The sequence below is a fragment of the Oncorhynchus nerka genome, linkage group LG4 (genome assembly GCF_034236695.1).
Source record: "Oncorhynchus nerka isolate Pitt River linkage group LG4, Oner_Uvic_2.0, whole genome shotgun sequence".
NCBI lineage: Eukaryota > Metazoa > Chordata > Actinopteri > Salmoniformes > Salmonidae > Oncorhynchus > Oncorhynchus nerka.
The window spans coordinates 5737282-5765281 of NC_088399.1; the positions used below are offsets into that span (position 1 = coordinate 5737282).

Consider the following 28000-nt stretch of genomic DNA (forward strand, 5'->3'; position numbering starts at 1 on the left):
CACGCAAGATCTCACCCCGTGGGGTCAAAATGATCACAAGAACGGTGAGCAAAAATCCCAGAATCACACGGGGAGACCTAGTGAATGACCTGCAGAGAGCTGGGACCAAAGTAACAAAGCCTACCATCAGTAACACACTACGCTGCCAGGGACTCAAATCCTGCAGTGCCAGACGTGTCCCCCTGCTTAAGTCAGTACATGTCCAGGCCCGTCTGAAGTTTGCTAGAGAGCATTTGGATGATCCAGAAGAAGATTGGGAGAATGTCATATGGTCAGATGAAACCAAAATATAACTTTTTGGTAAAAACTCAACTCGTCGTGTTTGGAGGACAAAGAATGCTGAGTTGCATCCAAAGAACACCATACCTACTGTGAAGCATGGGGGTGGAAACGTCATGCTTGGGGCTGTTTTTCTGCAAAGGGACCAGGACGACTGATCCGTGTAAAGGAAAGAATGAATGGGGCCATGTAGAGTGTGTGTATAGGTTGATAGTGTGTGTATTGGTTGATAGAGAGTGTGTATAGGTTGATAGTGTGTGTATAGGTTGATAGTGTGTGTATAGGTTGATAGAGAGTGTGTATAGGTTGGTAGAGAGTGTGTATAGGTTGATAGAGAGTGTGTATAGGTTGGTAGAGAGTGTGTATAGGTTGATAGAGAGTGTGTATAGGTTGATAGAGAGTGTGTATTGGTTGGTAGAGAGTGTGTATTCGTTGGTAGAGAGTGTGTATAGGTTGGTAGAGAGTGTGTATTGGTTGATAGAGAGTGTGTATAGGTTGGTAGAGAGTGTGTATAGGTTGATAGTGAGTGTGTATAGGTTGGTAGAGAGTGTGTATAGGTTGGTAGAGAGTGTGTATAGGTTGATAGAGAGTGTGTATAGGTTGATAGAGAGTGTGTATTGGTTGGTAGAGAGTCTCGGTTGGAACTGTTGCATTTTTTAAAATTCTTAACTGGAATGAACTGATTGATTACATCACACAGATGTAGCCCAGAAAACACACACACAGTCCTAATGAGAGGTGTGTGTGGCTGGTTGAAGTTTTCAACAAGCAGGTCTATTCTGGGCTCAGTATTTCTTGGCAGTGTAACACTGAGGTCATGCTCAGCATTGAGACCGTTTCTGTACTTGAGAACCCTGTCTTGCATAAGTATGTGGTACCAAACTGGATCAGAACATCTCCTGCTTTCGCAGTCAGGCAGGAGACCGCTTCCTGTTCCTGTTGTAGATGAACAACCCAGAACTGTGTGAGAGTGTTTGTCTCAAAAAGCATCTTGCTTCAATCAGTTTATTCCAGTTCAGAATACAAATGATTACTTGTAACAGCAACGGTTCGAACCTAGACTTGTTTTAGGCCTGGTCATTTCTACAGTAAGATGTACAGTAGGCCTGGTCATTTCTACAGTAAGATGTACAGTAGGCCTGGTCATTTCTACAGTAAGATGTACAGTAAGCCTGGTCATTTCTACAGTGAGATGTACAGTAGGCCTGGTCATTTATACAGTAAGATGTACAGTAAGCCTGGTCATTTCTACAGTAAGATGTACAGTAAGCCTGGTCATTTCTATAGTGAGATGTACAGTAGGCCTGGTCATTTCTACAGTAAGATGTACAGGAGGCCTGGTCATTTCTACAGTAAGTTGAAAAATGACCAGGTCTACTGTACATCTTCACCTGTAATGTTACTATGGTTACACTATCAGTAGCTAGCTAGCTTGCTTTTGCTAACGTTAGCTATTAGCTGTGTAACGTTACAAGGCCAGAGGATTGTTTCGAAAGAGAAACTCACATCTACTACTATGAGAGATAGATAGTACTCCCTTATTTCTGCTGATCATCACCAGGTTATAAAATGACAACAACGCCTTGTTAGTTGACTCACTTTTCCACTTTTGAAGTTTCCTGAAGCAATATATATATATATTTTTTTACTAGGCAAGTCAGTTAAGAACAAATTCTTATTTTCAATGACGGCCTAGGAACAGTGGGTTTAACTGCCTGTTCAGGGGCAGAACGACAGATTTGTACCTTGACAGCTCGGGGATTCGAACTTGCAACCTTCCGGTTACTAGTCCAACGCTCTAACCACTAGGCTACGCTGCCGCCCATGAAAGACCTCCCTGGGTTTACCGTCATGTTGTACCTGGATGTTTGGTCAGGACGTGTCGTTTTATTCATTTGTTCGTTTTGACAGACTCATTACTAAGCACTTCCCCACACAAAACACACTCCTCGTTAATTCTCAAATTTTGTATGAAAGAGACAAAATAAAGTCATCCCTGTATTTGCGTTTCATGACGATTGAGCTCAGTCAGAACTTACGGCTACCGTGAGTCCATTTCATGTGGGAATAACAAGTCTGTGGCTCGAACGTCAGCGCTGCAGCGTGTGGGTCGCGGAGTGATCTTCAAGAAAACTGCAGAAAAAAGATTTGGTAAACTGTGAAGCATCTCCCGCAACCTCTCCCACTCACGCAGCTGCCAAACCAGAGCAGAGACCGCCGATATGCAGAGAGCGCACTGAAACCGGGCCAAATCAATTCCAGTAATTAATGTAATAATTGTACATTTAGTGGGTCGTGACCCATACTTTAAGAAACGCTGATCTAGAGTGTTGAGTCCAGTCCAGGTTATTTTGAGCTGGTCACATGACTCTCAGAGAGGAAATGATTGTGAACGGACAGAGAGCACAGCAACATCCGGTGTTGAGACTATAAAACCTGTTCATGGAGTATTGAACTCTGACCCTACAACGTCCAGACTACCAATGGGTTTCTGTTCTACCTGATCGACAGCACAAGCATTTCGCTACACTCGCAATAACACCTGCTACCCATGTGTATGTGACCAATAACATCTGCTACCCATGTGTATGTAACCAATAACACCTGCTACCCATGTGTATGTAACCAATAACACCTGCTACCCATGTGTATGTAACCAATAACACCTGCTACCCATGTGTATGTAACCAATAACATCTGCTACCCATGTGTATGTAACCAATAACATCTGCTACCCATGTGTATGTAACCTATAACACCTGCTACCCATGTGTATGTAACCAATAACACCTGCTACCCATGTGTATGTAACCAATAACACCTGCTACCCATGTGTATGTAACCAATAACACCTGCTACCCATGTGTATGTAACCAATAACACCTGCTACCCATGTGTATGTAACCAATAACATCTGCTACCCATGTGTATGTAACCAATAACACCTGCTACCCATGTGTATGTAACCAATAACATCTGCTACCCATGTGTATGTAACCAATAACATCTGCTACCCATGTGTATGTAACCAATAACATCTGCTACCCATGTGTATGTAACCAATAACATCTGCTACCCATGTGTATGTAACCAATAACATCTGCTACCCATGTGTATGTAACCAATAACATCTGCTACCCATGTGTATGTAACCAATAACATCTGCTACCCATGTGTATGTAACCAATAACATCTGCTACCCATGTGTATGTAACCAATAACATCTGCTACCCATGTGTATGTAACCAATAACATCTGCTACCCATGTGTATGTAACCAAGATGATTTGATTAGATCATTATTGCACCCACCTGGTGTCCCAGGTCTAAATCAGCCCCTGACTAGAGGGGAATCACCCACCTGGTGTCCCAGGTCTAAATCAGTCCCTGATTAGAGGGGAATCACCCACCTGGTGTCCCAGGTCTAAATTAATCCCTGATTAGAGGGGAATCACCCACCTGGTGTCCCAGGTCTAAATCAGCCCCTGATTAGAGGGGAATCACCCACCTGGTGTCCCAGGTCTAAATCAGTCCCTGATTAGAGGGGAATCACCCACCTGGTGTCCCAGGTCTAAATCAGCCCCTGATTAGAGGGGAATCACCCACCTGGTGTCCCAGGTCTAAATTAATCCCTGATTAGAGGGGAATCACCCACCTGGTGTCCCAGGTCTAAATCAGCCCCTGATTAGAGGGGAATCACCCACCTGGTGTCCCAGGTCTAAATTAATCCCTGATTAGAGGGGAATCACCCACCTGGTGTCCCAGGTCTAAATCAGCCCCTGATTAGAGGGGAATCACCCACCTGGTGTCCCAGGTCTAAATCAGTCCCTGATTAGAGGGGAATCACCCACCTGGTGTCCCAGGTCTAAATCAGCCCCTGATTAGAGGGGAATCACCCACCTGGTGTCCCAGGTCTAAATCAGCCCCTGATTAGAGGGGAATCACCCACCTGGTGTCCCAGGTCTAAATCAGCCCCTGATTAGAGGGGAATCACCCACCTGGTGTCCCAGGTCTAAATCAGCCCCTGATTAAAGGGGAATCACCCACCTGGTGTCCCAGGTCTAAATCAGTCTCTGATTAGAGGGGAATCACCCACCTGGTGTCCCAGGTCTAAATCAGTCTCTGATTAGAGGGGAATCACCCACCTGGTGTCCCAGGTCTAAATCAGTCCCTGATTAGAGGGGAATCACCCACCTGGTGTCCCAGGTCTAAATCAGTCCCTGATTAGAGGAGAATCACCCACCTGATGTCCCAGGTCTAAATCAGGCCTTGATTAGAGGGGAATCACCCACCTGGTGTCCCAGGTCTAAACCAGCCCCTGATTAGAGGGGAATCACCCACCTGGTGTCCCAGGTCTAAATCAGCCCCTGATTAGAGGGGAATCACCCACCTGGTGTCCCAGGTCTAAATCAGCCCCTGATTAGAGGGGAATCACCCACCTGGTGTCCCAGGTCTAAATCAGCCCCTGATTAGAGGGGAATCACCCACCTGGTGTCCCAGGTCTAAATCAGCCCCTGACTAGAGGAGGATCACCCACCTGGTGTCCCAGGTCTAAACCAGTCCCTGATTAGAGGGGAATCACCCACTTGGTGTCCCAGGTCTAAACCAGTCCCTGATTAGAGGGGAATCACCCACTTGGTGTCCCAGGTCTAAACCAGTCCCTGATTAGAGGGGAATCACCCACATGGTGGCCCAGGTCTAAATCAGTCCCTGATTAGAGGGGAATCACCCACCTGGTGTCCCAGGTCTAAATCAGCCCCTGATTAGAGGGGAATCACCCACCTGGTGTCCCAGGTCTAAATCAGTCCCTGACTAGAGGGGAATCACCCACCTGGTGTCCCAGGTCTAAACCAGTCCCTGACTAGAGGAGAATCACCCACCTGGTGTCCCAGGTCTAAATCAGCACCTGATTAGAGGGGAATCACCCACCTGGTGTCCCAGGTCTAAATCAGCACCTGATTAGAGGGGAATCACCCACCTGGTGTCCCAGGTCTAAATCAGTCCCTGACTAGAGGGGAATCACCCACCTGGTGTCCCAGGTCTAAATCAGTCCCTGACTAGAGGGGAATCACCCACCTGGTCTCCCAGGTCTAAATCAGTCCCTGACTAGAGAGGAATCACCCACCTGGTGTCCCAGGTCTAAACCAGTCCCTGATTAGAGGAGAATCACCCACCTGGTGTCCCAGGTCTAAACCAGTCCCTGACTGTGCTACATGGAGGGGAGAAACCCACAGGCAATCATATCCCCTTTCTCCTGAAGTGTACACTCATTGACTACTTCCCACAAATATAAAAGCATTGGATTGGTAGAGGCATGGGCTAGAGAGGAGCGGCAGGGTAGCCTAGTGGTTAGAGCATTGGACTAGTAACCCAAAGGTTGCAAGTTCGAATCCCCGAGCTGACAAGGTACAAATCTGTCGTTCTGCCCCTGAACAGGCAGTTAACCCACTGTTCCTAGGCCGTCATTGAAAATAATAATTTGTTCTTAACTGACTTGCCTAGTAAAATAAAAGGACATTCCCACTATATTCCTTTTCCCAGTCACTTCCTGTCCAAGGGAAGTGAATAAGTGCACACTTTGAGAGTTTGGAGATAATTGGGAAGAAAACCACTGCTAGCAAAGGGCTGAGAATAGAATGGTTTCAATGGGACTCCCTGCTCAAATGTTCACTAAAAGTAAAAACAAAAAAAATAAAAAATAGGAGGCCATTGGGAGAACGGAGTGAAAGGCATCTGAAGAACCCTGACATGTAGCCTAAGCTAACCTGTACCTTGTTGATGGAGAGGTTCTCATTCCGTAGCCTCTGTTTGTTCTTCTGCATCTTGCCGGGCATCATCTTGCCCGTTCGGAAGTCAAAACATCCCAGGTCCACCGTGTTGCCTAGGTAACGGGACAGCTGAGGTTTGCTCCGGAACTTCTTCCCTTTGGGACTGAGGGGGGAAGAGGAAAGACAACAACAACAGTGTTAGTTAACAAACAGTTCAGACAGGTGTACTGCACCTAGTGTTGAGGTCCAAAAGCAGCAATCGTTCAAGAGAGGAACGTTCTACAGAGACCAGGGTAGCTCATGTATTTCACAATGTTACTAAATCCAGCAAAGTGTATTAATAGCAGAGCTGACAGTCTCATTATGTCATGGTAGTGGGGCTGTATTAATAGCAGAGCTGCCAGTCTCATTGTGTCATGGTAGTGGGGCTGTATTAATAGCAGAGCTGCCAGTCTCATTATGTCATGGTAGTGGGGCTGTATTAATAGCAGAGCTGCCAGTCTCATTGTGTCATGGTAGTGGGGCTGTATTAATAGCAGAGCTGCTGTATTAATAGCAGAGCTGCCAGTCTCATTGTGTCATGGTAGTGGGGCTGTATTAATAGCAGAGCTGCCAGTCTCATGGTAGTGGGGCTGTATTGTGTCATGGTAGTGGGGCTGTATTAATAGCAGAGCTGCCAGTCTCATTATGTCATGGTAGTGGGGCTGTATTAATAGCAGAGCTGCCAGTCTCATTATGTAATGGTAGTGGGGCTGTATTAATAGCAGAGCTGCCAGTCTCATTGTGTCATGGTAGTGGGGCTGTATTAATAGCAGAGCTGCCAGTCTCATTGTGTCATGGTAGAGGGGCTGTATTAATAGCAGAGCTGCCAGTCTCATTGTGTCATGGTAGTGGGGCTGTATTAATAGCAGAGCTGCCAGTCTCATTGTGTCATGGTAGTGGGGCTGTATTAATAGCAGAGCTGCCAGTCTCATTGTGTCATGGTAGTGGGGTTGTCAACATAAGTAACACCTGCCAGTTGCCACATGTACTTAGGCTAAATTCAATTCTCCCAAGAAACACTTGACTAGTTCTCAGGCTGGAGGAAACATTTAAAGGCAGCAGGGAGAACCATCTTATGTGGCAGAGGATCAACGGCATTACAACCCAGAAAACATATATCCCTGGCCAAACCCATCAAGCAGACAGTTCTTCATCTCCTTCTCCTGAGTCGTTGTCAGGCACTCTTCACAACAGTGTTGGTGTGTTTGGACCATGATAGATCCTTTGTGGTGTGGACAGAGAGGAACTTGAAGCTCTCGACCCGCCCCACTTCGGGCCCTGTCGATGTGAATGGGGACCTGTCCAGCCATCCTGTTCCTATAGTCCAGGGCCAGGGCCTTTGTCTCGCTGACGTTCAGGGAGAGGTTGTTGTCTTGACACTCTATCCTACTCCCTACTACTGAAGTCTCTCTTCCTGGCTATATTAATATTAGAAAAGAAATTGGCCAGCATTTCTTGAGCAAAGATGATAGTGGAGAACAAAATGGAGAGCGTTTTTATTACCCTACAAAATGACAGGTGAGTCTGAGTGAAATGGGGTAGTAGAGTGGTAGGGCCTGGACGGGTGGCCAGGGTGACTGGACAGGTGGCCAGGGTGACTGGACGCATGGCCAGGGTGACTGGACGGATGGCCAAGGTGACTGGACGGGTGGCCAGGGTGACTGGACGGGTGGCCAAGGTGACTGGACGGGTGGCCAGGGTGACTGGACGGGTGGCCAGGGTGACTGGACGGATGGCCAGGTGGCCAGGGTGACTGGACAGGTGGCAAGGGTGACTGGACGAGTGGCCAGGGTGACTGGACGCGTGGCCAGGGTGACTGGACGGACGGGTGGCCAGGGTGACTGGACGCGTGGCCAGGGTGACTGGACGCGTGGCCAGGGTGACTGGACGCGTGGCCAGGGTGACTGGACGCGTGGCCAGGGTGACTGGACGCGTGGCCAGGGTGACTGGACGGGTGGCCAGGGTGACTGGACGCGTGGCCAGGGTGACTGGACGGGTGGCCAGGGTGACTGGACGGGTGGCCAGGGTGACTGGACGGATAGCCAGGGTGAATGGGATGTCTGAGGTTGTTTTCCTGAGGATAAACTCAGTCAGTGCTGAGAGAGAGAATGGATGTGATCACATCCTTAACCCGGGCAGGTTGGTCAATTAGAAAATATGATTTCCTCTTCAGACCAAGGCCTACAATAGGGTCCGTTTAAACAGCTGGCTCACACAGTAGACAACACACAGATGGTCGCTGTAATCTCAGAACCAGGAAACAAGAGCCTCTGACTAGAATGTCGGCTGACATTTTCTATTTTGTATTCTGACGATTCTACAGAGGGCTGCTTTCAGCCGTTCGTCATCGCTGTGTGTCCAAAGCATAAAACCGTGACGTTGTGTGACTCAGACCCTCACTTCACTGAAAGACCGTTGAAAACAATCCGAGAGGTTGTCTTGACCACCACTACTTCTCCGTTTTGCTCAGTCTCCACCTCAGCCGAACTCATCTCATACGCAGACGAGGGTTTAGCTCAGTCTCCACCTCAGCCGAACTCATCTCATACGCAGACGAGGGTTTAGCTCAGTCTCCACCTCAGCCGAACTCATCTCATACGCAGACGAGGGTTTAGCTCAGTCTCCACCTCAGCCGAACTCATCTCATACGCAGACGAGGGTTTTGCTCAGTCTCCACCTCAGCCGAACTCATCTCATACGCAGACGAGGGTTTAGCTCAGTCTCCACCTCAGCCGAACTCATCTCATACGCAGACGAGGGTTTAGCTCAGTCTCCACCTCAGCCTCATCTCATACGAACTCATCTCCACCTCAGCCGAACTCATCTCATACGCAGACGAGGGAGCGTCCAGCTCTGTGACTCATCGCTATGCACATCGATCTGTGACCGGCGGCCGGAAGGACACAGATGAGTGTGTGTGTGTGTGTGTGTGTGTGTGTGTGTGTGTGTGTGTGTGTGTGAGACCTTGAAGCTTCTCAGGAGCGAGTGGGTAGGTGACTAGGAGCTAGGCCGCTACATGACTCAGCGATGAGTCAAAGCCGAACCAGAGACACACACACACACACACACACACACACAACATCTTTTCAGAGAGAACCGAGACAAACACAACCCAGCCCACTCTGACTGACTGGCTCGACCACACAGATCTGGTGAGAGGAATTTGAGGGTGTGGAATTCCACAGTGGTTCTTCATGCAGAGAGGACTAGAGAAACTAATAGTGAAGTCACTCATAGAAAGAAGGCTTATGAAGGAAGATACCAAACGCTGTCAACTTTCTAGACTGTCAACTGTCAACTTTCTAGACTGTCAACTTTCTAGACTGTCAACTGTCAACTTTCTAGACTGTCAACTTTCTAGACTGTCAACTGTCAACTTTCTAGACTGGCTTGTGAAAATGTCATTGTCGTTGTAAACACGTAGGCTGGTTCCACGTAGGGTTAGGGTTAGGGTTCCACGTAGGGTTAGGGTTCCACGTAGGGTTAGGGTTCCACGTAGGGTTAGTGTTCCACGTAGTTAGCTCAGCTATCATGCTAATTTGCATGTGCAGCAGTAAAGTTACACAGAAAAGTGGTTGTGGAAAATAAGGAGGAAGAGAGAGAGAGGAGTAGAGAACCATGGTAGAGAGAGAGAGAGAGAGGAGTAGAGAACCATGGTAGAGGGAGAGAGGAGTAGAGAACCATGGTAGAGGGAGAGGAGTAGAGAACCATGGTAGAGGGAGAGGAGTAGAGAACCATGGTAGAGGGAGAGGAGTAGAGAACCATGGTAGAGGGAGAGAGAGAGTTAGAACCATGGTAGAGGGAGAGGAGTAGAGAACCATGGTAGAGGGAGAGAGAGTAGAGAACCATGGTAGAGGGAGAGAGTAGAGAACCATGGTAGAGGGAGAGAGAGTAGAGAACCATGGTAGAGGGAGAGAGGAGTAGAGAACCATGGTAGAGGGAGAGGAGAGTAGAGAACCATGGTAGAGGGAGAGGAGTAGAGAACCATGGTAGAGGGAGACCATGGTAGAGGGAGAGAGAGTAGAGAACCATGGTAGAGGGAGAGAGAGTAGAGAACCATGGTAGAGGGAGAGAGAGAGTAGAGAACCATGGTAGAGGGAGAGAGAGAGTAGAGAACCATGGTAGAGGGAGAGAGAGTAGAGAACCATGGTAGAGGGAGAGAGAGGGAGTAGAGAACCATGGTAGAGGGAGAGAGGAGTAGAGAACCATGGTAGAGGGAGAGAGGAGTAGAGAACCATGGTAGAGGGAGAGAGGAGTAGAGAACCATGGTAGAGGGAGAGAGGAGTAGAGAACCATGGTAGAGGGAGAGAGGAGTAGAGAACCATGGTAGAGGGAGAGAGAGGAGTAGAGAACCATGGTAGAGGGAGAGAGGAGTAGAGAACCATGGTAGAGGGAGAGAGGAGAGAGAGAACCATGGTAGAGGGAGAGAGGAGTAGAGAACCATGGTAGAGGGAGAGAGGAGTAGAGAACCATGGTAGAGGGAGAGAGAGTAGAGAACCATGGTAGAGGGAGAGAGGAGTAGAGAACCATGGTAGAGGGAGAGAGAGAGGAGTAGAGAACCATGGTAGAGGGAGAGAGAGAGGAGTAGAGAACCATGGTAGAGGGAGAGGAGAGAGAGAGAGAACCATGGTAGAGGGAGAGAGAGAGTAGAGAAACCATGGTAGAGGGAGAGAGGAGTAGAGAACCATGGTAGAGGGAGAGAGGAGAGTAGAGAAACCATGGTAGAGGGAGAGAGAGAGAGTAGAGAACCATGGTAGAGGGAGAGAGAGTAGAGAACCATGGTAGAGGGAGAGAGAGAGTAGAGAACCATGGTAGAGGGAGAGAGAGAGTAGAGAACCATGGTAGAGGGAGAGAGAGTAGAGAACCATGGTAGAGGGAGAGAGAGAGGAGTAGAGAACCATGGAGGGAGAGAGAGTAGAGAACCATGGTAGAGGAGAGAGGAGTAGAGAACCATGGTAGAGGGAGAGAGAGTAGAGAACCATGGTAGAGGGAGAGAGAGTAGAGAACCATGGTAGAGGGAGAGAGAGAGTAGAGAACCATGGTAGAGGGAGAGAGAGAGTAGAGAAACCATGGTAGAGAGAGAGAGGAGTAGAGAACCATGGTAGAGGGAGAGAGAGTAGAGAACCATGGTAGAGGGAGAGAGGAGTAGAGAACCATGGTAGAGGGAGAGAGAGAGGAGTAGAGAACCATGGTAGAGGGAGAGAGAGTAGAGAACCATGGTAGAGGGAGAGAGAGAGAGTAGAGAACCATGGTAGAGGGAGAGAGAGAGTAGAGAACCATGGTAGAGGGAGAGAGGAGAGAGAACCATGAGAACCATGGTAGAGGGAGAGAGGAGTAGAGAACCATGGTAGAGGGAGAGAGGAGAGGAGTAGAGAACCATGGTAGAGGGAGAGAGAGTAGAGAACCATGGTAGAGGGAGAGAGGAGTAGAGAACCATGGTAGAGGGAGGGAGTAGAGAACCATGGTAGAGGGAGAGAGAGAGTAGAGAACCATGGTAGAGGGAGAGAGAGAGAGTAGAGAACCATGGTAGAGGGAGAGAGGAGTAGAGAACCATGGTAGAGGGAGAGAGGAGAGAGAACCATGGTAGAGGGAGAGAGAGTAGAGAACCATGGTAGAGGGAGAGAGAGAGTAGAGAACCATGGTAGAGGGAGAGAGAGTAGAGAACCATGGTAGAGGGAGAGAGAGAGAGAGTAGAGAACCATGGTAGAGGGAGAGAGGAGTAGAGAACCATGGTAGAGGGAGAGAGAGTAGAGAACCATGGTAGAGGGAGAGAGGAGTAGAGAACCATGGTAGAGGGAGAGAGAGAGTAGAGAACCATGGTAGAGGGAGAGAGAGAGAGAGAGAGAGGAGTAGAGAACCATGGTAGAGGGAGAGAGGAGTAGAGAACCATGGTAGAGGGAGAGAGAGTAGAGAACCATGGTAGAGGGAGAGAGGAGTAGAGAACCATGGTAGAGAGAGAGTAGAGAACCATGGTAGAGGGAGAGAGAGAGTAGAGAACCATGGTAGAGGGAGAGAGAGAGGTAGAGGGAGAGAGAGAGGAGTAGAGAACCATGGTAGAGGGAGAGAGAGAGGAGTAGAGAACCATGGTAGAGGGAGAGGAGTAGAGAACCATGGTAGAGGGAGAGAGGAGTAGAGAACCATGGTAGAGGGAGAGAGGAGTAGAGAACCATGGTAGAGGGAGAGAGGAGTAGAGAACCATGGTAGAGGGAGAGAGGAGTAGAGAACCATGGTAGAGGGAGAGAGAGTAGAGAACCATGGTAGAGGGAGAGAGAGTAGAGAACCATGGTAGAGGGAGAGAGAGAGTAGAGAACCATGGTAGAGGGAGAGAGAGAGTAGAGAACCATGGTAGAGGGAGAGAGAGTAGAGAACCATGGTAGAGGGAGAGAGAGAGTAGAGAACCATGGTAGAGGGAGAGAGGAGTAGAGAACCATGGTAGAGAGAGAGAGGAGTAGAGAACCATGGTAGAGGGAGAGAGAGTAGAGAACCATGGTAGAGGGAGAGGAGTAGAGAACCATGGTAGAGGGAGAGGAGTAGAGAACCATGGTAGAGAGGGAGAGAGGAGAGAGAGAACCATGGTAGAGGGAGAGAGGAGTAGAGAACCATGGTAGAGGGAGAGAGGAGTAGAGAACCATGGTAGAGGGAGAGAGGAGAGAAACCATGGTAGAGGGAGAGAGGAGTAGAGAACCATGGTAGAGGGAGAGAGGAGTAGAGAACCATGGTAGAGGGAGAGGAGTAGAGAACCATGGTAGAGGGAGAGAGGAGTAGAGAACCATGGTAGAGGGAGAGAGGAGTAGAGAACCATGGTAGAGGGAGAGAGGAGTAGAGAACCATGGTAGAGGGAGAGAGGAGTAGAGAACCATGGTAGAGGGAGAGAGGAGTAGAGAACCATGGTAGAGGGAGAGAGAGTAGAGAACCATGGTAGAGGGAGAGAGGAGTAGAGAACCATGGTAGAGGGAGAGAGGAGTAGAGAACCATGGTAGAGGGAGAGAGAGAGGTAGAGAGAGGACCATGGTAGAGGGAGAGAGAGAGAGAACCATGGTAGAGGGAGAGGAGTAGAGAACCATGGTAGAGGGAGAGAGGAGTAGAGAACCATGGTAGAGGGAGAGAGGAGTAGAGAACCATGGTAGAGGGAGAGAGGAGTAGAGAACCATGGTAGAGGGAGAGAGGAGTAGAGAACCATGGTAGAGGGAGAGAGGAGTAGAGAACCATGGTAGAGGGAGAGAGGAGTAGAGAAACCATGGTAGAGGGAGAGAGGAGAACCATGGTAGAGAACCATGGTAGAGGAGAGAGGAGTAGAGAACCATGGTAGAGGGAGAGATGAGTAGAGAACCATGGTAGAGGGAGAGGAGTAGAGAACCATGGTAGAGGGAGAGAGGAGAGAGAACCATGGTAGAGGGAGAGAGGAGTAGAGAACCATGGTAGAGGGAGAGAGGAGTAGAGAACCATGGTAGAGGGAGAGAGAGTAGAGAAACCATGGTAGAGGAGACCATGGTAGAGGGAGAGAGGGAGAGGAGTAGAGAACCATGGTAGAGGGAGAGAGAGAGAGTAGAGAACCATGGTAGAGGGAGAGAGAGAGAGTAGAGAACCATGGTAGAGGGAGAGAGAGAGTAGAGAACCATGGTAGAGGGAGAGAGGAGTAGAGAACCATGGTAGAGGGAGAGAGGAGTAGAGAACCATGGTAGAGGGAGAGGAGTAGAGAACCATGGTAGAGGGAGAGGAGTAGAGAACCATGGTAGAGGGAGAGGAGTAGAGAACCATGGTAGAGGGAGAGGAGTAGAGAACCATGGTAGAGGGAGAGAGAGAGTAGAGAACCATGGTAGAGGGAGAGAGAGTAGAGAACCATGGTAGAGGGAGAGAGGAGTAGAGAACCATGGTAGAGGGAGAGAGAGAACCATGGTAGAGGGAAGAGAGAGTAGAGAACCATGGTAGAGGAGAGAGAACCATGGTAGAGGGAGAGAGGTAGAGAACCATGGTAGAGGGAGAGAGAGAGTAGAGAACCATGGTAGAGGGAGAGAGGAGGTAGAGAACCATGGTAGAGGGAGAGAGGAGTAGAGAACCATGGTAGAGGGAGAGAGAGAGTAGAGAACCATGGTAGAGGGAGAGAGAGAGTAGAGAACCATGGTAGAGGGAGAGAGAGTAGAGAACCATGGTAGAGGGAGAGAGGAGTAGAGAACCATGGTAGAGGGAGAGAGAGTAGAGAACCATGGTAGAGGGAGAGAGGAGTAGAGAACCATGGTAGAGGGAGAGAGGAGGAGAGAACCATGGTAGAGGGAGAGAGGAGTAGAGAACCATGGTAGAGGGAGAGAGGAGTAGAGAACCATGGTAGAGGGAGAGAGGAGTAGAGAACCATGGTAGAGGGAGAGAGGAGTAGAGAACCATGGTAGAGGGAGAGAGAGAGAGAACCATGGTAGAGGGAGAGAGAGAGGAGAGGGAGAGAACCATGGTAGAGGGAGAGAGGAGTAGAGAACCATGGTAGAGGGAGAGAGGAGTAGAGAACCATGGTAGAGGGAGAGAGGAGTAGAGAACCATGGTAGAGGGAGAGAGGAGTAGAGAACCATGGTAGAGGGAGAGAGAGTAGAGAACCATGGTAGAGGGAGAGGAGTAGAGAACCATGGTAGAGGGAGAGAGGAGTAGAGAACCATGGTAGAGGGAGAGAGGAGTAGAGAACCATGGTAGAGGGAGAGAGAGTAGAGAACCATGGTAGAGGGAGAGAGAGAGTAGAGAACCATGGTAGAGGGAGAGAGAGTAGAGAACCATGGTAGAGGGAGAGAGAGTAGAGAACCATGGTAGAGGGAGAGAGAGTAGAGAACCATGGTAGAGGAGAGAGGAGTAGAGAACCATGGTAGAGGGAGAGAGAGGTAGAGAACCATGGTAGAGGGAGAGAGGAGGAGAACCATGGTAGAGGGAACCATGGTAGAGGGAGAGAGGAGTAGAGAACCATGGTAGAGGGAGAGAGAGTAGAGAACCATGGTAGAACCATGGAGAGAGAGAGGAGTAGAGAACCATGGTAGAGGGAGAGGAGTAGAGAACCATGGTAGAGGGAGAGGGAGTAGAGAACCATGGTAGAGGGAGAGGAGTAGAGAACCATGGTAGAGGGAGAGAGAGGAACCATGGTAGAGGGAGAGAGGAGTAGAGAACCATGGTAGAGGGAGAGAGGAGTAGAGAACCATGGTAGAGGGAGAGAGGAGTAGAGAACCATGGTAGAGGGAGAGGGAGTAGAGAACCATGGTAGAGGGAGAGAGGGTAGAGAACCATGGTAGAGAGAGAGGAGTAGAGAACCATGGTAGAGGGAGAGAGGAGTAGAGAACCATGGTAGAGGGAGAGGAGTAGAGAACCATGGTAGAGGGAGAGGAGTAGAGAACCATGGTAGAGGGAGAGGAGTAGAGAACCATGGTAGAGGGAGAGGAGTAGAGAACCATGGTAGAGGGAGAGAGGAGTAGAGAACCATGGTAGAGGGAGAGAGGAGTAGAGAACCATGGTAGAGGGAGAGGAGTAGAGAACCATGGTAGAGGGAGAGAGAGTAGAGAACCATGGTAGAGGGAGAGAGGAGTAGAGAACCATGGTAGAGGGAGAGGAGTAGAGAACCATGGTAGAGGGAGAGAGAGAGGAGTAGAGAACCATGGTAGAGGGAGAGAGAGAGGAGTAGAGAACCATGGTAGAGGGAGAGAGGAGTAGAGAACCATGGTAGAGGGAGAGGAGTAGAGAACCATGGTAGAGGGAGAGAGGAGTAGAGAACCATGGTAGAGGGAGAGAGGAGTAGAGAACCATGGTAGAGGGAGAGAGAGTAGAGAACCATGGTAGAGGGAGAGGAGTAGAGAACCATGGTAGAGGGAGAGAGGAGTAGAGAACCATGGTAGAGGGAGAGAGGGGAGTAGAGAACCATGGTAGAGGGAGAGAGAGAGAGAACCATGGTAGAGAGAACCATGGTAGAGGGAGAGAGAGAGGAGTAGAGAACCATGGTAGAGGGAGAGGAGTAGAGAACCATGGTAGAGGGAGAGAGAGAGAGAGTAGAGAACCATGGTAGAGGGAGAGAGAGAGGAGTAGAGAACCATGGTAGAGGGAGAGAGAGTAGAGAACCATGGTAGAGGGAGAGGAGTAGAGAACCATGGTAGAGGAAGAGGAGTAGAGAACCATGGTAGAGGGAGAGAGAGTAGAGAACCATGGTAGAGGGAGAGAGAGAGGAGTAGAGAACCATGGTAGAGAGAGAGGAGTAGAGAACCATGGTAGAGGGAGAGGAGTAGAGAACCATGGTAGAGGGAGAGAGGAGTAGAGAACCATGGTAGAGGGAGAGAGGAGTAGAGAACCATGGTAGAGGGAGAGAGGAGTAGAGAACCATGGTAGAGGGAGAGAGGAGTAGAGAACCATGGTAGAGGGAGAGAGGAGTAGAGAACCATGGTAGAGGGAGAGAGGAGTAGAGAACCATGGTAGAGGGAGAGAGGAGTAGAGAACCATGGTAGAGGGAGAGAGGAGTAGAGAACCATGGTAGAGGGAGAGGAGTAGAGAACCATGGTAGAGGGAGAGAGGAGTAGAGAACCATGGTAGAGGGAGAGAGGAGTAGAGAACCATGGTAGAGGGAGAGGAGTAGAGAACCATGGTAGAGGGAGAGAGAGTAGAGAACCATGGTAGAGGGAGAGAGGAGTAGAGAACCATGGTAGAGGGAGAGGAGTAGAGAACCATGGTAGAGGGAGAGAGGTAGAGGGAGAGAGGGAGAGAACCATGGTAGAGGGAGAGAGAGTAGAGAACCATGGTAGAGGGAGAGGAGTAGAGAACCATGGTAGAGGGAGAGAGGAGTAGAGAACCATGGTAGAGGGAGAGAGAGAGGAGTAGAGAACCATGGTAGAGGGAGAGAGAGGAGTAGAGAACCATGGTAGAGGGAGAGAGGAGTAGAGAACCATGGTAGAGGAGAGAGGAGTAGAGAACCATGGTAGAGGGAGAGAGGAGTAGAGAACCATGGTAGAGGGAGAGAGGAGTAGAGAACCATGGTAGAGGGAGAGAGGAGTAGAGAACCATGGTAGAGGGAGAGAGGAGTAGAGAACCATGGTAGAGGGAGAGAGGAGTAGAGAACCATGGTAGAGGGAGAGAGGAGTAGAGAACCATGGTAGAGGGAGAGAGAGGTAGAGGGAGAGAGAGAGGAGTAGAGAACCATGGTAGAGGGAGAGAGGAGTAGAGAACCATGGTAGAGGGAGAGAGGAGTAGAGAACCATGGTAGAGGGAGAGAGGAGTAGAGAACCATGGTAGAGGGAGAGAGAGTAGAGAACCATGGTAGAGGGAGAGAGGAGTAGAGAACCATGGTAGAGGGAGAGAGAGTAGAGAACCATGGTAGAGGGAGAGAGGGAGTAGAGAACCATGGTAGAGGGAGAGAGGAGTAGAGAACCATGGTAGAGGGAGAGAGGAGTAGAGAACCATGGTAGAGGGAGAGAGGAGTAGAGAACCATGGTAGAGGGAGAGAGAGTAGAGAACCATGGTAGAGGGAGAGAGGAGTAGAGAACCATGGTAGAGGGAGAGAGAGTAGAGAACCATGGTAGAGGGAGAGAGGAGTAGAGAACCATGGTAGAGGGAGAGAGGAGTAGAGAACCATGGTAGAGGGAGAGAGGAGTAGAGAACCATGGTAGAGGGAGAGAGGAGTAGAGAACCATGGTAGAGGGAGAGAGAGAGGAGTAGAGAACCATGGTAGAGGGAGAGAGAGTAGAGAACCATGGTAGAGGGAGAGAGAGAGAGAACCATGGTAGAGGGAGAGGGAGTAGAGAACCATGGTAGAGGGAGAGAGAGAGTAGAGAACCATGGTAGAGGGAGAGAGGAGTAGAGAACCATGGTAGAGGGAGAGAGAGAGAGAGAACCATGGTAGAGGGAGAGGAGTAGAGAACCATGGTAGAGGGAGAGAGAGAGAGAACCATGGTAGAGGGAGAGAGGAGAGAGAACCATGGTAGAGGGAGAGAGAGTAGAGAACCATGGTAGAGGGAGAGAGGAGTAGAGAACCATGGTAGAGGGAGAGGAGTAGAGAACCATGGTAGAGGGAGAGGAGTAGAGAACCATGGTAGAGGGAGAGAGGAGTAGAGAACCATGGTAGAGGGAGAGGGAGTAGAGAACCATGGTAGAGGGAGAGGAGTAGAGAACCATGGTAGAGGGAGAGAGGAGTAGAGAACCATGGTAGAGGGAGAGAGAGAGTAGAGAACCATGGTAGAGGGAGAGAGAGGTAGAGGGAGAGAGGAGTAGAGAACCATGGTAGAGGGAGAGAGAGAGGAGTAGAGAACCATGGTAGAGGGAGAGAGGAGTAGAGAACCATGGTAGAGGGAGAGAGGAGTAGAGAACCATGGTAGAGGGAGAGAGAGAGGAGTAGAGAACCATGGTAGAGGGAGAGGAGTAGAGAACCATGGTAGAGGGAGAGAGAGTAGAGAACCATGGTAGAGGGAGAGGAGTAGAGAACCATGGTAGAGGGAGAGAGGAGTAGAGAACCATGGTAGAGGGAGAGAGGGAGAGTAGAGAACCATGGTAGAGGGAGAGAGGGAGTAGAGAACCATGGTAGAGGGAGAGAGGAGTAGAGAAACCATGGTAGAGGGAGAGGAGAGAGAAGAACCATGGTAGAGGGAGAGGAGAGAGAACCATGGTAGAGAGAGAGGAGTAGAGAACCATGGTAGAGGGAGAGAGAGAGTAGAGAACCATGGTAGAGGGAGAGAGGAGTAGAGAACCATAGGTAGAGAAACCATGGTAGAGGGAGAGAGAGAGAGAACCATGGTAGAGGGAGAGAGGAGTAGAGAACCATGGTAGAGGGAGAGAGAGAACCCGGAGGGAGAGAGAACCATGGTAGAGGGAGAGAGGAGTAGAGAACCATGGTAGAGGGAGAGAGGAGAAAAAGAGAACCATGGTAGAGGAGAGAGAGAGTAGAGAACCATGGTAGAGGGAGAGAGAGGAGTAGAGAACCATGGTAGAGGGAGAGAGGAGTAGAGAACCATGGTAGAGGGAGAGAGGAGTAGAGAACCATGGTAGAGGGAGAGAGAGAGAGTAGAGAACCATGGTAGAGGGAGAGAGAGTAGAGAACCATGGTAGAGGGAGAGAGAGAGAGTAGAGAACCATGGTAGAGGGAGAGAGAGAGTAGAGAACCATGGTAGAGGGAGAGAGGAGAGAACCATGGTAGAGGGAGAGGGAGTAGAGAACCATGGTAGAGGGAGAGGGAGAGAGAACCATGGTAGAGGGAGAGGGAGTAGAGAACCATGGTAGAGGGAGAGAGAGTAGAGAACCATGGTAGAGGGAGAGAGGGAGAACCATGGTAGAGGGAGAGAGGAGTAGAGAACCATGGTAGAGGGAGAGAGGAGTAGAGAACCATGGTAGAGGGAGAGAGAGTAGAGAACCATGGTAGAGGGAGAGAGGAGTAGAGAACCATGGTAGAGGGAGAGGAGTAGAGAACCATGGTAGAGGGAGAGGAGAGAGAGTAGAGAACCATGGTAGAGGGAGAGAGGAGTAGAGAACCATGGTAGAGGGAGAGAGAGAGAGAGAGAGAACCATGGTAGAGGGAGAGGAGTAGAGAACCATGGTAGAGGGAGAGAGAGAGAGAGAACCATGGTAGAGGGAGAGAGAGAGAGAGAGGTAGAGGGAGAGAGAGTAGAGAACCATGGTAGGGAGGGAGAGAGTAGAGAACCATGGTAGAGGGAGAGAGAGAGAGAACCATGGTAGAGGGAGAGAAGTAGAGAACCATGGTAGAGGGAGAGAGAGTAGAGAACCATGGTAGAGGGAGAGAGAGTAGAGAACCATGGTAGAGGGAGAGGTAGAGAACCATGGTAGAGGGAGAGAGAGAGTAGAGAACCATGGTAGAGGGAGAGAGGAGGAGAACCATGGTAGAGGGACCATGGTAGAGGGAGAGAGAGAGAGTAGAGAACCATGGTAGAGGGAGAGAGGAGTAGAGAACCATGGTAGAGGGAGAGAGGAGTAGAGAACCATGGTAGAGGGAGAGAGAGAGGAGTAGAGAACCATGGTAGAGGGAGAGAGAGAGGAGTAGAGAACCATGGTAGAGGGAGAGAGAGAGGAGTAGAGAACCATGGTAGAGGGAGAGAGAGAGTAGAGAACCATGGTAGAGGGAGAGAGAGAGTAGAGAACCATGGTAGAGGGAGAGAGAGGAGAACCATGGTAGAGGGAGAAGAGAGTAGAGAACCATGGTAGTAGAGGGAGAGAGGAGTAGAGAACCATGGTAGAGGGAGAGAGAGAACCAGTAGAGAACCATGGTAGAGGGAGAGAGAGTAGAGAACCATGGTAGAGGGAGAGAGAGTAGAGAACCATGGTAGAGGGAGAGAGAGTAGAGAACCATGGTAGAGGGAGAGAGGAGTAGAGAACCATGGTAGAGGGAGAGAGAGAGTAGAGAACCATGGTAGAGGGAGAGAGGAGTAGAGAACCATGGTAGAGGGAGAGAGAGTAGAGAACCATGGTAGAGGGAGAGAGAGTAGAGAACCATGGTAGAGGGAGAGAGAGAGTAGAGAACCATGGTAGAGGGAGAGGAGTAGAGAACCATGGTAGAGGGAGAGAGGAGTAGAGAACCATGGTAGAGGGAGAGAGAGAGAGAGAACCATGGTAGAGGGAGAGAGAGAGTAGAGAACCATGGTAGAGGGAGAGAGAGAGAGTAGAGAACCATGGTAGAGGGAGAGAGAGAGAGTAGAGAACCATGGTAGAGGGAGAGAGAGTAGAGAACCATGGTAGAGGGAGAGAGAGTAGAGAACCATGGTAGAGGGAGAGAGAGAGAGGGAGAGAGAACCATGGTAGAGGGAGAGAGAGTAGAGAACCATGGTAGAGGGAGAGAGAGAGGTAGAGAACCATGGTAGAGGGAGAGAGAGAGAAAACCATGGAGAGGGAGGAGAGAGAACCATGGTAGAGGGAGAGAGAGAGAGTAGAGAACCATGGTAGAGGGAGAGAGAGTAGAGAACCATGGTAGAGGGAGAGAGGAGAGAACCATGGTAGAGGAGAGAGAGAGTAGAGAACCATGGTAGAGGGAGAGAGAGAGAGAACCATGGTAGAGGGAGAGAGAGTAGAGAACCATGGTAGAGGGAGAGAGAGAGTAGAGAACCATGGTAGAGGGAGAGAGAGAGAGAGAACCATGGTAGAGGGAGAGAGAGAGAGAGAACCATGGTAGAGGGAGAGGTAGAGGGAGAGAGAGTAGAGAACCATGGTAGAGGGAGAGGAGAGTAGAGAACCATGGTAGAGGGAGAGAGAGTAGAGAACCATGGTAGAGGGAGAGAGAGTAGAGAACCATGGTAGAGGGAGAGAGAGAGAGTAGAGAACCATGGTAGAGGGAGAGAGAGAGAGTAGAGAACCATGGTAGAGGGAGAGAGAGAGAGTAGAGAACCATGGTAGAGGGAGAGAGAGAGAGAGAGAACCATGGTAGAGGGAGAGAGAGAGAACCATGGTAGAGAACCATGGTAGAGGGAGAGGAGTAGAGAACCATGGTAGAGGGAGAGAGGAGAGAACCATGGTAGAGGGAGAGAGAGAGAGAGTAGAGAACCATGGTAGAGGGAGAGAGAGAGTAGAGAACCATGGTAGAGGGAGAGAGAGTAGAGAACCATGGTAGAGGGAGAGAGAGAGTAGAGAACCATGGTAGAGGGAGAGAGAGTAGAGAACCATGGTAGAGGGAGAGAGAGTAGAGAACCATGGTAGAGGGAGAGAGAGAGAGAACCAAGTAGAGAACCATGGTAGAGGGAGAGAGAGAGTAGAGAACCATGGTAGAGGGAGAGAGAGAGAGTAGAGAACCATGGTAGAGGGAGAGAGAGAGTAGAGAACCATGGTAGAGGGAGAGAGAGAGTAGAGAACCATGGTAGAGGGAGAGAGAGTAGAGAACCATGGTAGAGGGAGAGAGAGTAGAGAACCATGGTAGAGGGAGAGAGAGTAGAGAACCATGGTAGAGGGAGAGAGAGAGTAGAGAACCATGGTAGAGGGAGAGGAGTAGAGAACCATGGTAGAGGGAGAGAGAGTAGAGAACCATGGTAGAGGGAGAGAGAGTAGAGAACCATGGTAGAGGGAGAGAGGTAGAGGGAGAGAGAACCATGGTAGAGGGAGAGAGAGTAGAGAACCATGGTAGAGGGAGATGGTAGAGGAGAGAGAGAGAACCATGGTAGAGGGAGAGAGAGTAGAGAACCATGGTAGAGGGAGAGAAGAGAAACCATGGTAGAGGGAGAGAGAGAGTAGAGGAACCATGGTAGAGGGAGAGAGAGAGTAGAGAACCATGGTAGAGGGAGAGAGAGTAGAGAACCATGGTAGAGGGAGAGGAGTAGAGAACCATGGTAGAGGGAGAGAGGAGTAGAGAACCATGGTAGAGGGAGAGAGAGTAGAGAAACCATGGTAGAGGGAGAGAGTAGAGAAACCATGAGTAGAGGGAGAGAGTAGAGAACCATGGTAGAGAACCATGGTAGAGGGAGAGAGAGAGTAGAGAACCATGGTAGAGGGAGAGAGAGAGTAGAGAAACCATGGTAGAGGGAGAGAGAGAGTAGAGAACCATGGTAGAGGGAGAGAGAGTAGAGAACCATGGTAGAGGGAGAGAGAGAGTAGAGAACCATGGTAGAGGGAGAGAGAGAGGAGAGAGTAGAGAACCATGGTAGAGGGAGAGAGAGTAGAGAACCATGGTAGAGGGAGAGAGAGAGTAGAGAACCATGGTAGAGGGAGAGAGAGGAGTAGAGAACCATGGTAGAGGGAGAGAGAGTAGAGAACCATGGTAGAGGGAGAGAGAGTAGAGAACCATGGTAGAGGGAGAGAGAGAGTAGAGAACCATGGTAGAGGGAGAGGAGTAGAGAACCATGGTAGAGGGAGAGAGAGAGTAGAGAACCATGGTAGAGGGAGACCAGGTAGAGAACCATGGTAGAGGGAGAGAGAGTAGAGAACCATGGTAGAGGGAGAGAGAGTAGAGAACCATGGTAGAGGGAGAGAGAGAGAGTAGAGAACCATGGTAGAGGGAGAGAGAGAGAGTAGAGAACCATGGTAGAGGGAGAGAGAGAGAGTAGAGAACCATGGTAGAGGGAGAGAGAGAGAGTAGAGAACCATGGTAGAGGGAGAGAGAGAGTAGAGAACCATGGTAGAGGGAGAGAGAGTAGAGAACCATGGTAGAGGGAGAGAGAGAGTAGAGAACCATGGTAGAGGGAGAGAGAGAGAGAACCATGGTAGAGGGAGAGAGAGAGAGAACCATGGTAGAGGGAGAGAGAGAGGGAGAGAGAGAACCATGGTAGAGGGAGAGAGAGTAGAGAACCATGGTAGAGGGAGAGAGAGAGAGTAGAGAACCATGGTAGAGGGAGAGAGAGAGAGTAGAGAACCATGGTAGAGGGAGAGAGAGTAGAGAACCATGGTAGAGGGAGAGAGAGTAGAGAACCATGGTAGAGGGAGAGAGAGTAGAGAACCATGGTAGAGGGAGAGAGAGAGAGTAGAGAACCATGGTAGAGGGAGAGAGAGAGAGAGTAGAGAACCATGGTAGAGGGAGAGAGAGAGAGTAGAGAACCATGGTAGAGGGAGAGAGAGAGTAGAGAACCATGGTAGAGGGAGAGAGAGTAGAGAACCATGGTAGAGGAACCATGAGTAGAGGGAGAGAGAGAGTAGAGAACCATGGTAGAGGGAGAGAGAGAGAGAGTAGAGAACCATGGTAGAGGGAGGAGAGAGAGTAGAGAACCATGGTAGAGGGAGAGAAAGTAGAGAGAGAACCATGGTAGAGGGAGTGAGAGAGAGGGAAGAGAGAACCATGGTAGAGGGAGAGAGAGAGAGAGGTAGAGAACCATGGTAGAGGAGTGAGAGAGAGAGTAGAGAACCATGGTAGAGGGAGAGAGAGAGAGAGAACCATGGTAGAGGGAGAGAGAGAGTAGAGAACCATGGTAGAGGGAGAGAGAGAGTAGAGAACCATGGTAGAGGGAGAGAGAGAGAGAGTAGAGAACCATGGTAGAGGGAGAGAGGTAGAGGGAGAGAGAGTAGAGAACCATGGTAGAGGGAGAGAGAGAGTAGAGAACCATGGTAGAGGGAGAGAGAGAGAGTAGAGAACCATGGTAGAGGGAGAGAGAGAGAGAGTAGAGAACCATGGTAGAGGGAGAGAGAGAGAGTAGAGAACAATGGTAGAGGGAGAGAGAGAGAGTAGAGAACCATGGTAGAGGGAGAGAGAGAGAGTAGAGAACCATGGTAGAGGGAGAGAGAGAGTAGAGAACCATGGTAGAGGGAGAGAGAGTAGAGAACCATGGTAGAGGGGAGAGAGAGAGTAGAGAACCATGGTAGAGGGAGAGAGAGAGAGAGAGAACCATGAGTAGAGGGAGTGGTAGAGAGAGAGCAGAGAACCATGGTAGAGGGAGAGAGAGAGAGAGTAGAGAACCATGGTAGAGGGAGGAGAGTAGAGAACCATGGTAGAGGGAGTGAGAGAGAGGGAGAGAGAGTAGAGAACCATGGTAGAGGGAGAGAGAGAGAGTAGAGAACCATGGTAGAGGGAGAGAGAGAGAGTAGAGAACCATGGTAGAGGGAGAGAGAGAGTAGAGAACCATGGTAGAGGGAGAGAGAGAGTAGAGAACCATGGTAGAGGGAGAGAGAGAGAGTAGAGAACCATGGTAGAGGGAGTGAGAGAGAGTAGAGAACCATGGTAGAGGGAGAGAGAGAGAGTAGAGAACCATGGTAGAGGGAGAGAGAGAGAGAGTAGAGAACCATGGTAGAGGGAGAGAGAGAGAGAGTAGAGAACCATGGTAGAGGGAGAGAGTGAGAACCATGAGAGGGAAGAGAGAGAACCATGGTAGAGGGAGAGAGAGAGGAGAACCATGGTAGAGGGAGAGAGAGAGAGTAGAGAACCATGGTAGAGGGAGAGAGAGAGAGTAGAGAACCATGGTAGAGGGAGAGAGAGTAGAGAACCATGGTAGAGGGAGAGAGAGTAGAGAACCATGGTAGAGGGAGAGAGAGAGTAGAGAACCATGGTAGAGGGAGTGAGAGAGTGTAGAGAACCATGGTAGAGGGAGTGAGAGAGAGTAGAGAACCATGGTAGAGGGGGAGAGAGAGAGAGTAGAGAACCATGGTAGAGGGAGTGAGAGAGAGAGTAGATAACCATGGTAGAGGGAGAGAGTGAGAGAGTAGAGAACCATGGTAGAGGGAGTGAGAGAGTAGAGAACAATGGTAGAGGGAGTGAGAGAGTAGAGAACCATGGTAGAGGGAGCTTCCCCTTGGCTTCCCCTTGGCTTCCCCTTAGAGGGGGATGGCTCCCCCATGGCGTCTCCAGTTCCCTTGGGTGGGTGTCTATGGCTGGGTGTCTGGCCATGGTAGAGGGTGGGTGTCTATGGCTTGGGTGTCCATGGCTTTGGTGGTGTCTATGGCCATGGCTTGGGTGGTGTCCATGGCTAGGGTGGGTGTCCATGGTAGAGGTGGGTGTCCATGGCCTTGGGTGGGTGTCCATGGCTTGGCTTGGGTGGGTGTCTATGGCTGGGTGGGTGTCTATGGCAGGGGGTGTCTATGGCTTGGCAGGTGGATGTCTATGGCTTAGCTGGGTGGATGTCTATGGCTTAGCTTGGGTGGATGTCTTTGGCTTGGGTGGTTTAATCTATGGCTTAGCTTGGGTGGTTGTCTATGGCAGGCAGGTGGTTATCTATAAGGTTTGGCAGGTGGTTGTCTATAGCTTGGCTTGGGTGGTTGTCTATGTATTGGCTTGGGTTGGTTGTCTATGGCTTGGGTGGTTGTCTATGGCTTGGCTTAGGTGGTTGTCTATGGCTTGGCTTGGGTGGTTTAATCTATGGCTTGGCTTAGGTGGTTATCCTATGGCTTAGCTTAGGTGGTTATCTATAGCTTGCTTAGGTGGTTGTCTATGGCTTGGCAGGTGGTTGTCTATGAAAGGCAGCAGGTGGTGTCTATGGCTTGGCTTGGAGTGGGTGTCTATGGCTTGGCTTGGGTGGGTGTGTCTATGGCTTAGCAGGTGGGTGTCTATAGCCCAGGTGGGTGTCTATGGCTTGGCAGGTGGGTGTCTATGGCTTAGCTTGGGTGGGTGTCCATGGCCATGGGTGGGTGTCCATGGCTTAGAGGTGGGTGTCTATGAAGCAGGTGGGTGTCCAGCTTGGCTGGGTGGGGTGTCTATGGCCATGGCTTTTGGGTGGTTGTCCATGGCCTGGCTTGGGTGGTTGTCTATGGCCTGGCTGGTCTATGGCCTAGGTGGTTGTCTATGAAAAACGCCTGGGTGCTATGGCTTGTCCATGGCTCATTGTCTATATAAGGGAAGGTTGGGTGTCTATCCCCTTGTCTATTTGGGTGGTTGTCTATGGCCCATGGCTCCCCCACCTGGGCGTCTATGGCCCATGGGTGGCTTGTCCCCTTGGGTGGGTGTCTATGGCGGGTGGGTGTCTATGGCTTGGGTGGGTGTCTATTGGGCTCCATGGTCAGTGTCTATGGCTGGCTTGGGTGGGTGTCTATGGCTTGGCTTGGGTGGGTGTCTATGGCTTGGCTTGGGTGGGTGGGTGTCTATGGCTTGGGTGGGTGTCCATGGCTTGGGTGTCCATATGTCTATGGGTGTCTATGGCTTAGCTTGGGTGGGTGTCTATGGCTTAGCTTGGGTGGGTGTCTATGGCTTGGCTTCCATGGCCTTCATGGCCTGGTGGGTGGGTGTCTATGGCTTAGCTTGGGTGGGTGTCTATGGCTTGGCTTGGGTGGATGTCTATGGCTTGGCTTGGGTGGATGTCTATGGCTTGGCTTGGGTGGATGTCTTTGGCTTGGGTGGTTGTCTATGGCTTGGCTTGGGTGGTTGTCTATGGCTTGGCTTGGGTGGTTGTCTATGGCTTGGGTGGTGGTGTCTATGGCTTGGCTGGGTGGGTGTCTATGGCTTAGCTTGGGTGGGTGTCTATGGCTTGGCTTGGGTGGTGTCTATGGCTTGGGTGGTTGTCTGGCTTGGGTGGTGTCTATGGCTTGGGTGATGGCTTGGTGGGTGTCTATGGCTTGGCTGGGTGTCTATGGCTTGGCTTGGGTGGGTGTCTATGGCTTGGCTTGGGTGGGTGTCTATGGCTTGGCTTGGGTGGTTGTCTATGGCTTGGCTTGGGTGGGTGTCTATGGCTTGGCTTGGGTGGGTGTCTATGGCTTGGCTTGGGTGGGTGTCTATGGCTTGGCTTGGGTGGGTGTCTATGGCTTGGTGGTTGTCTATGGTGGTTGTTGATGTCTATGGCTTGGGTGGTTTCTATGTGGTGGTTGTCTTGGGTTGGTGGTTGTCTATGGCTTGGGTGGGTGTCTATGGCTTGGCTTGGGGTGTCTATGGCTTGGCTTGGGTGGGTGTCTATGGCTTGGCTTGGGTGGGTGTCTATGGCTTGGCTTGGGTGGGTGTCTATGGGCTTGGGTGGGTGTCTATGGCTTGGCTTGGGTGGGTGTCTATGGCTTGGCTTGGGTGGGTGTCTATGCTTGGGTGGGTGTCTATGGCTTGGGTGGGTGTCTATGGTTGGGTGGTGGGTGTCTATGGCTTGGCTGGGTGTCTATTCTTTCAGGTGTCTATGGCTTGGCTTGGGTGGGTGTCTATGGCTTGGCTTGGGTGGGTGTCTATGGCTTAGCTTGGGTGGGTGGGTGTCTATGGTTTGGGTGGGTGTCTATGGCTTGGCTGGGTGTCTATGGCTTGGGGGTGTCTATGGCTTGGCTTGGGTGGGTGTCTGTGGCTTGGCTTGGGTGGGTGTCTATGGCTTGGGGGTGGGTGTCTATGGCTTGGCTTGGGTGGGTGTCTATGGCTTGCTGGGTGGGTGTCTATGGCTTGGGTGGGTGTCTATGGCTTGGCTTGGGTGGGTGTCTATGGCTTGGGTGGTGTCTTTGGCTTGGGTGGGTGTCTATGGCTTGGGTGGGTGGGTGTCTATGGCTTGGGTGGGTGGGTGTCTATGGCTTGGGTGGGTGGGTGTCTATGGCTTGGGTGGGGTGTCTATGGCTTGGCTTGGGTGGGTGTCTATGGCTTGGCTTGGGTGGGTGTCTATGGCTTGGGTGGTT

General features: G+C 50.5%; 1 protein-coding gene across 1 annotated transcript in view; it reads right to left on the reverse strand.

Annotated features, from left to right (window-relative positions):
• Nucleotides 1-28000, reverse strand: part of LOC135571349 (methyl-CpG-binding domain protein 2-like) — a 90034-nt gene that overhangs the window by 44257 nt on the left and 17777 nt on the right. Inside the window, exon 2 of the mRNA XM_065017125.1 lies at nucleotides 6050-6209. Within this exon, the coding sequence (XP_064873197.1) occupies nucleotides 6050-6209 (160 nt within the window). The remainder of the gene's footprint in view (nucleotides 1-6049; nucleotides 6210-28000) is intronic.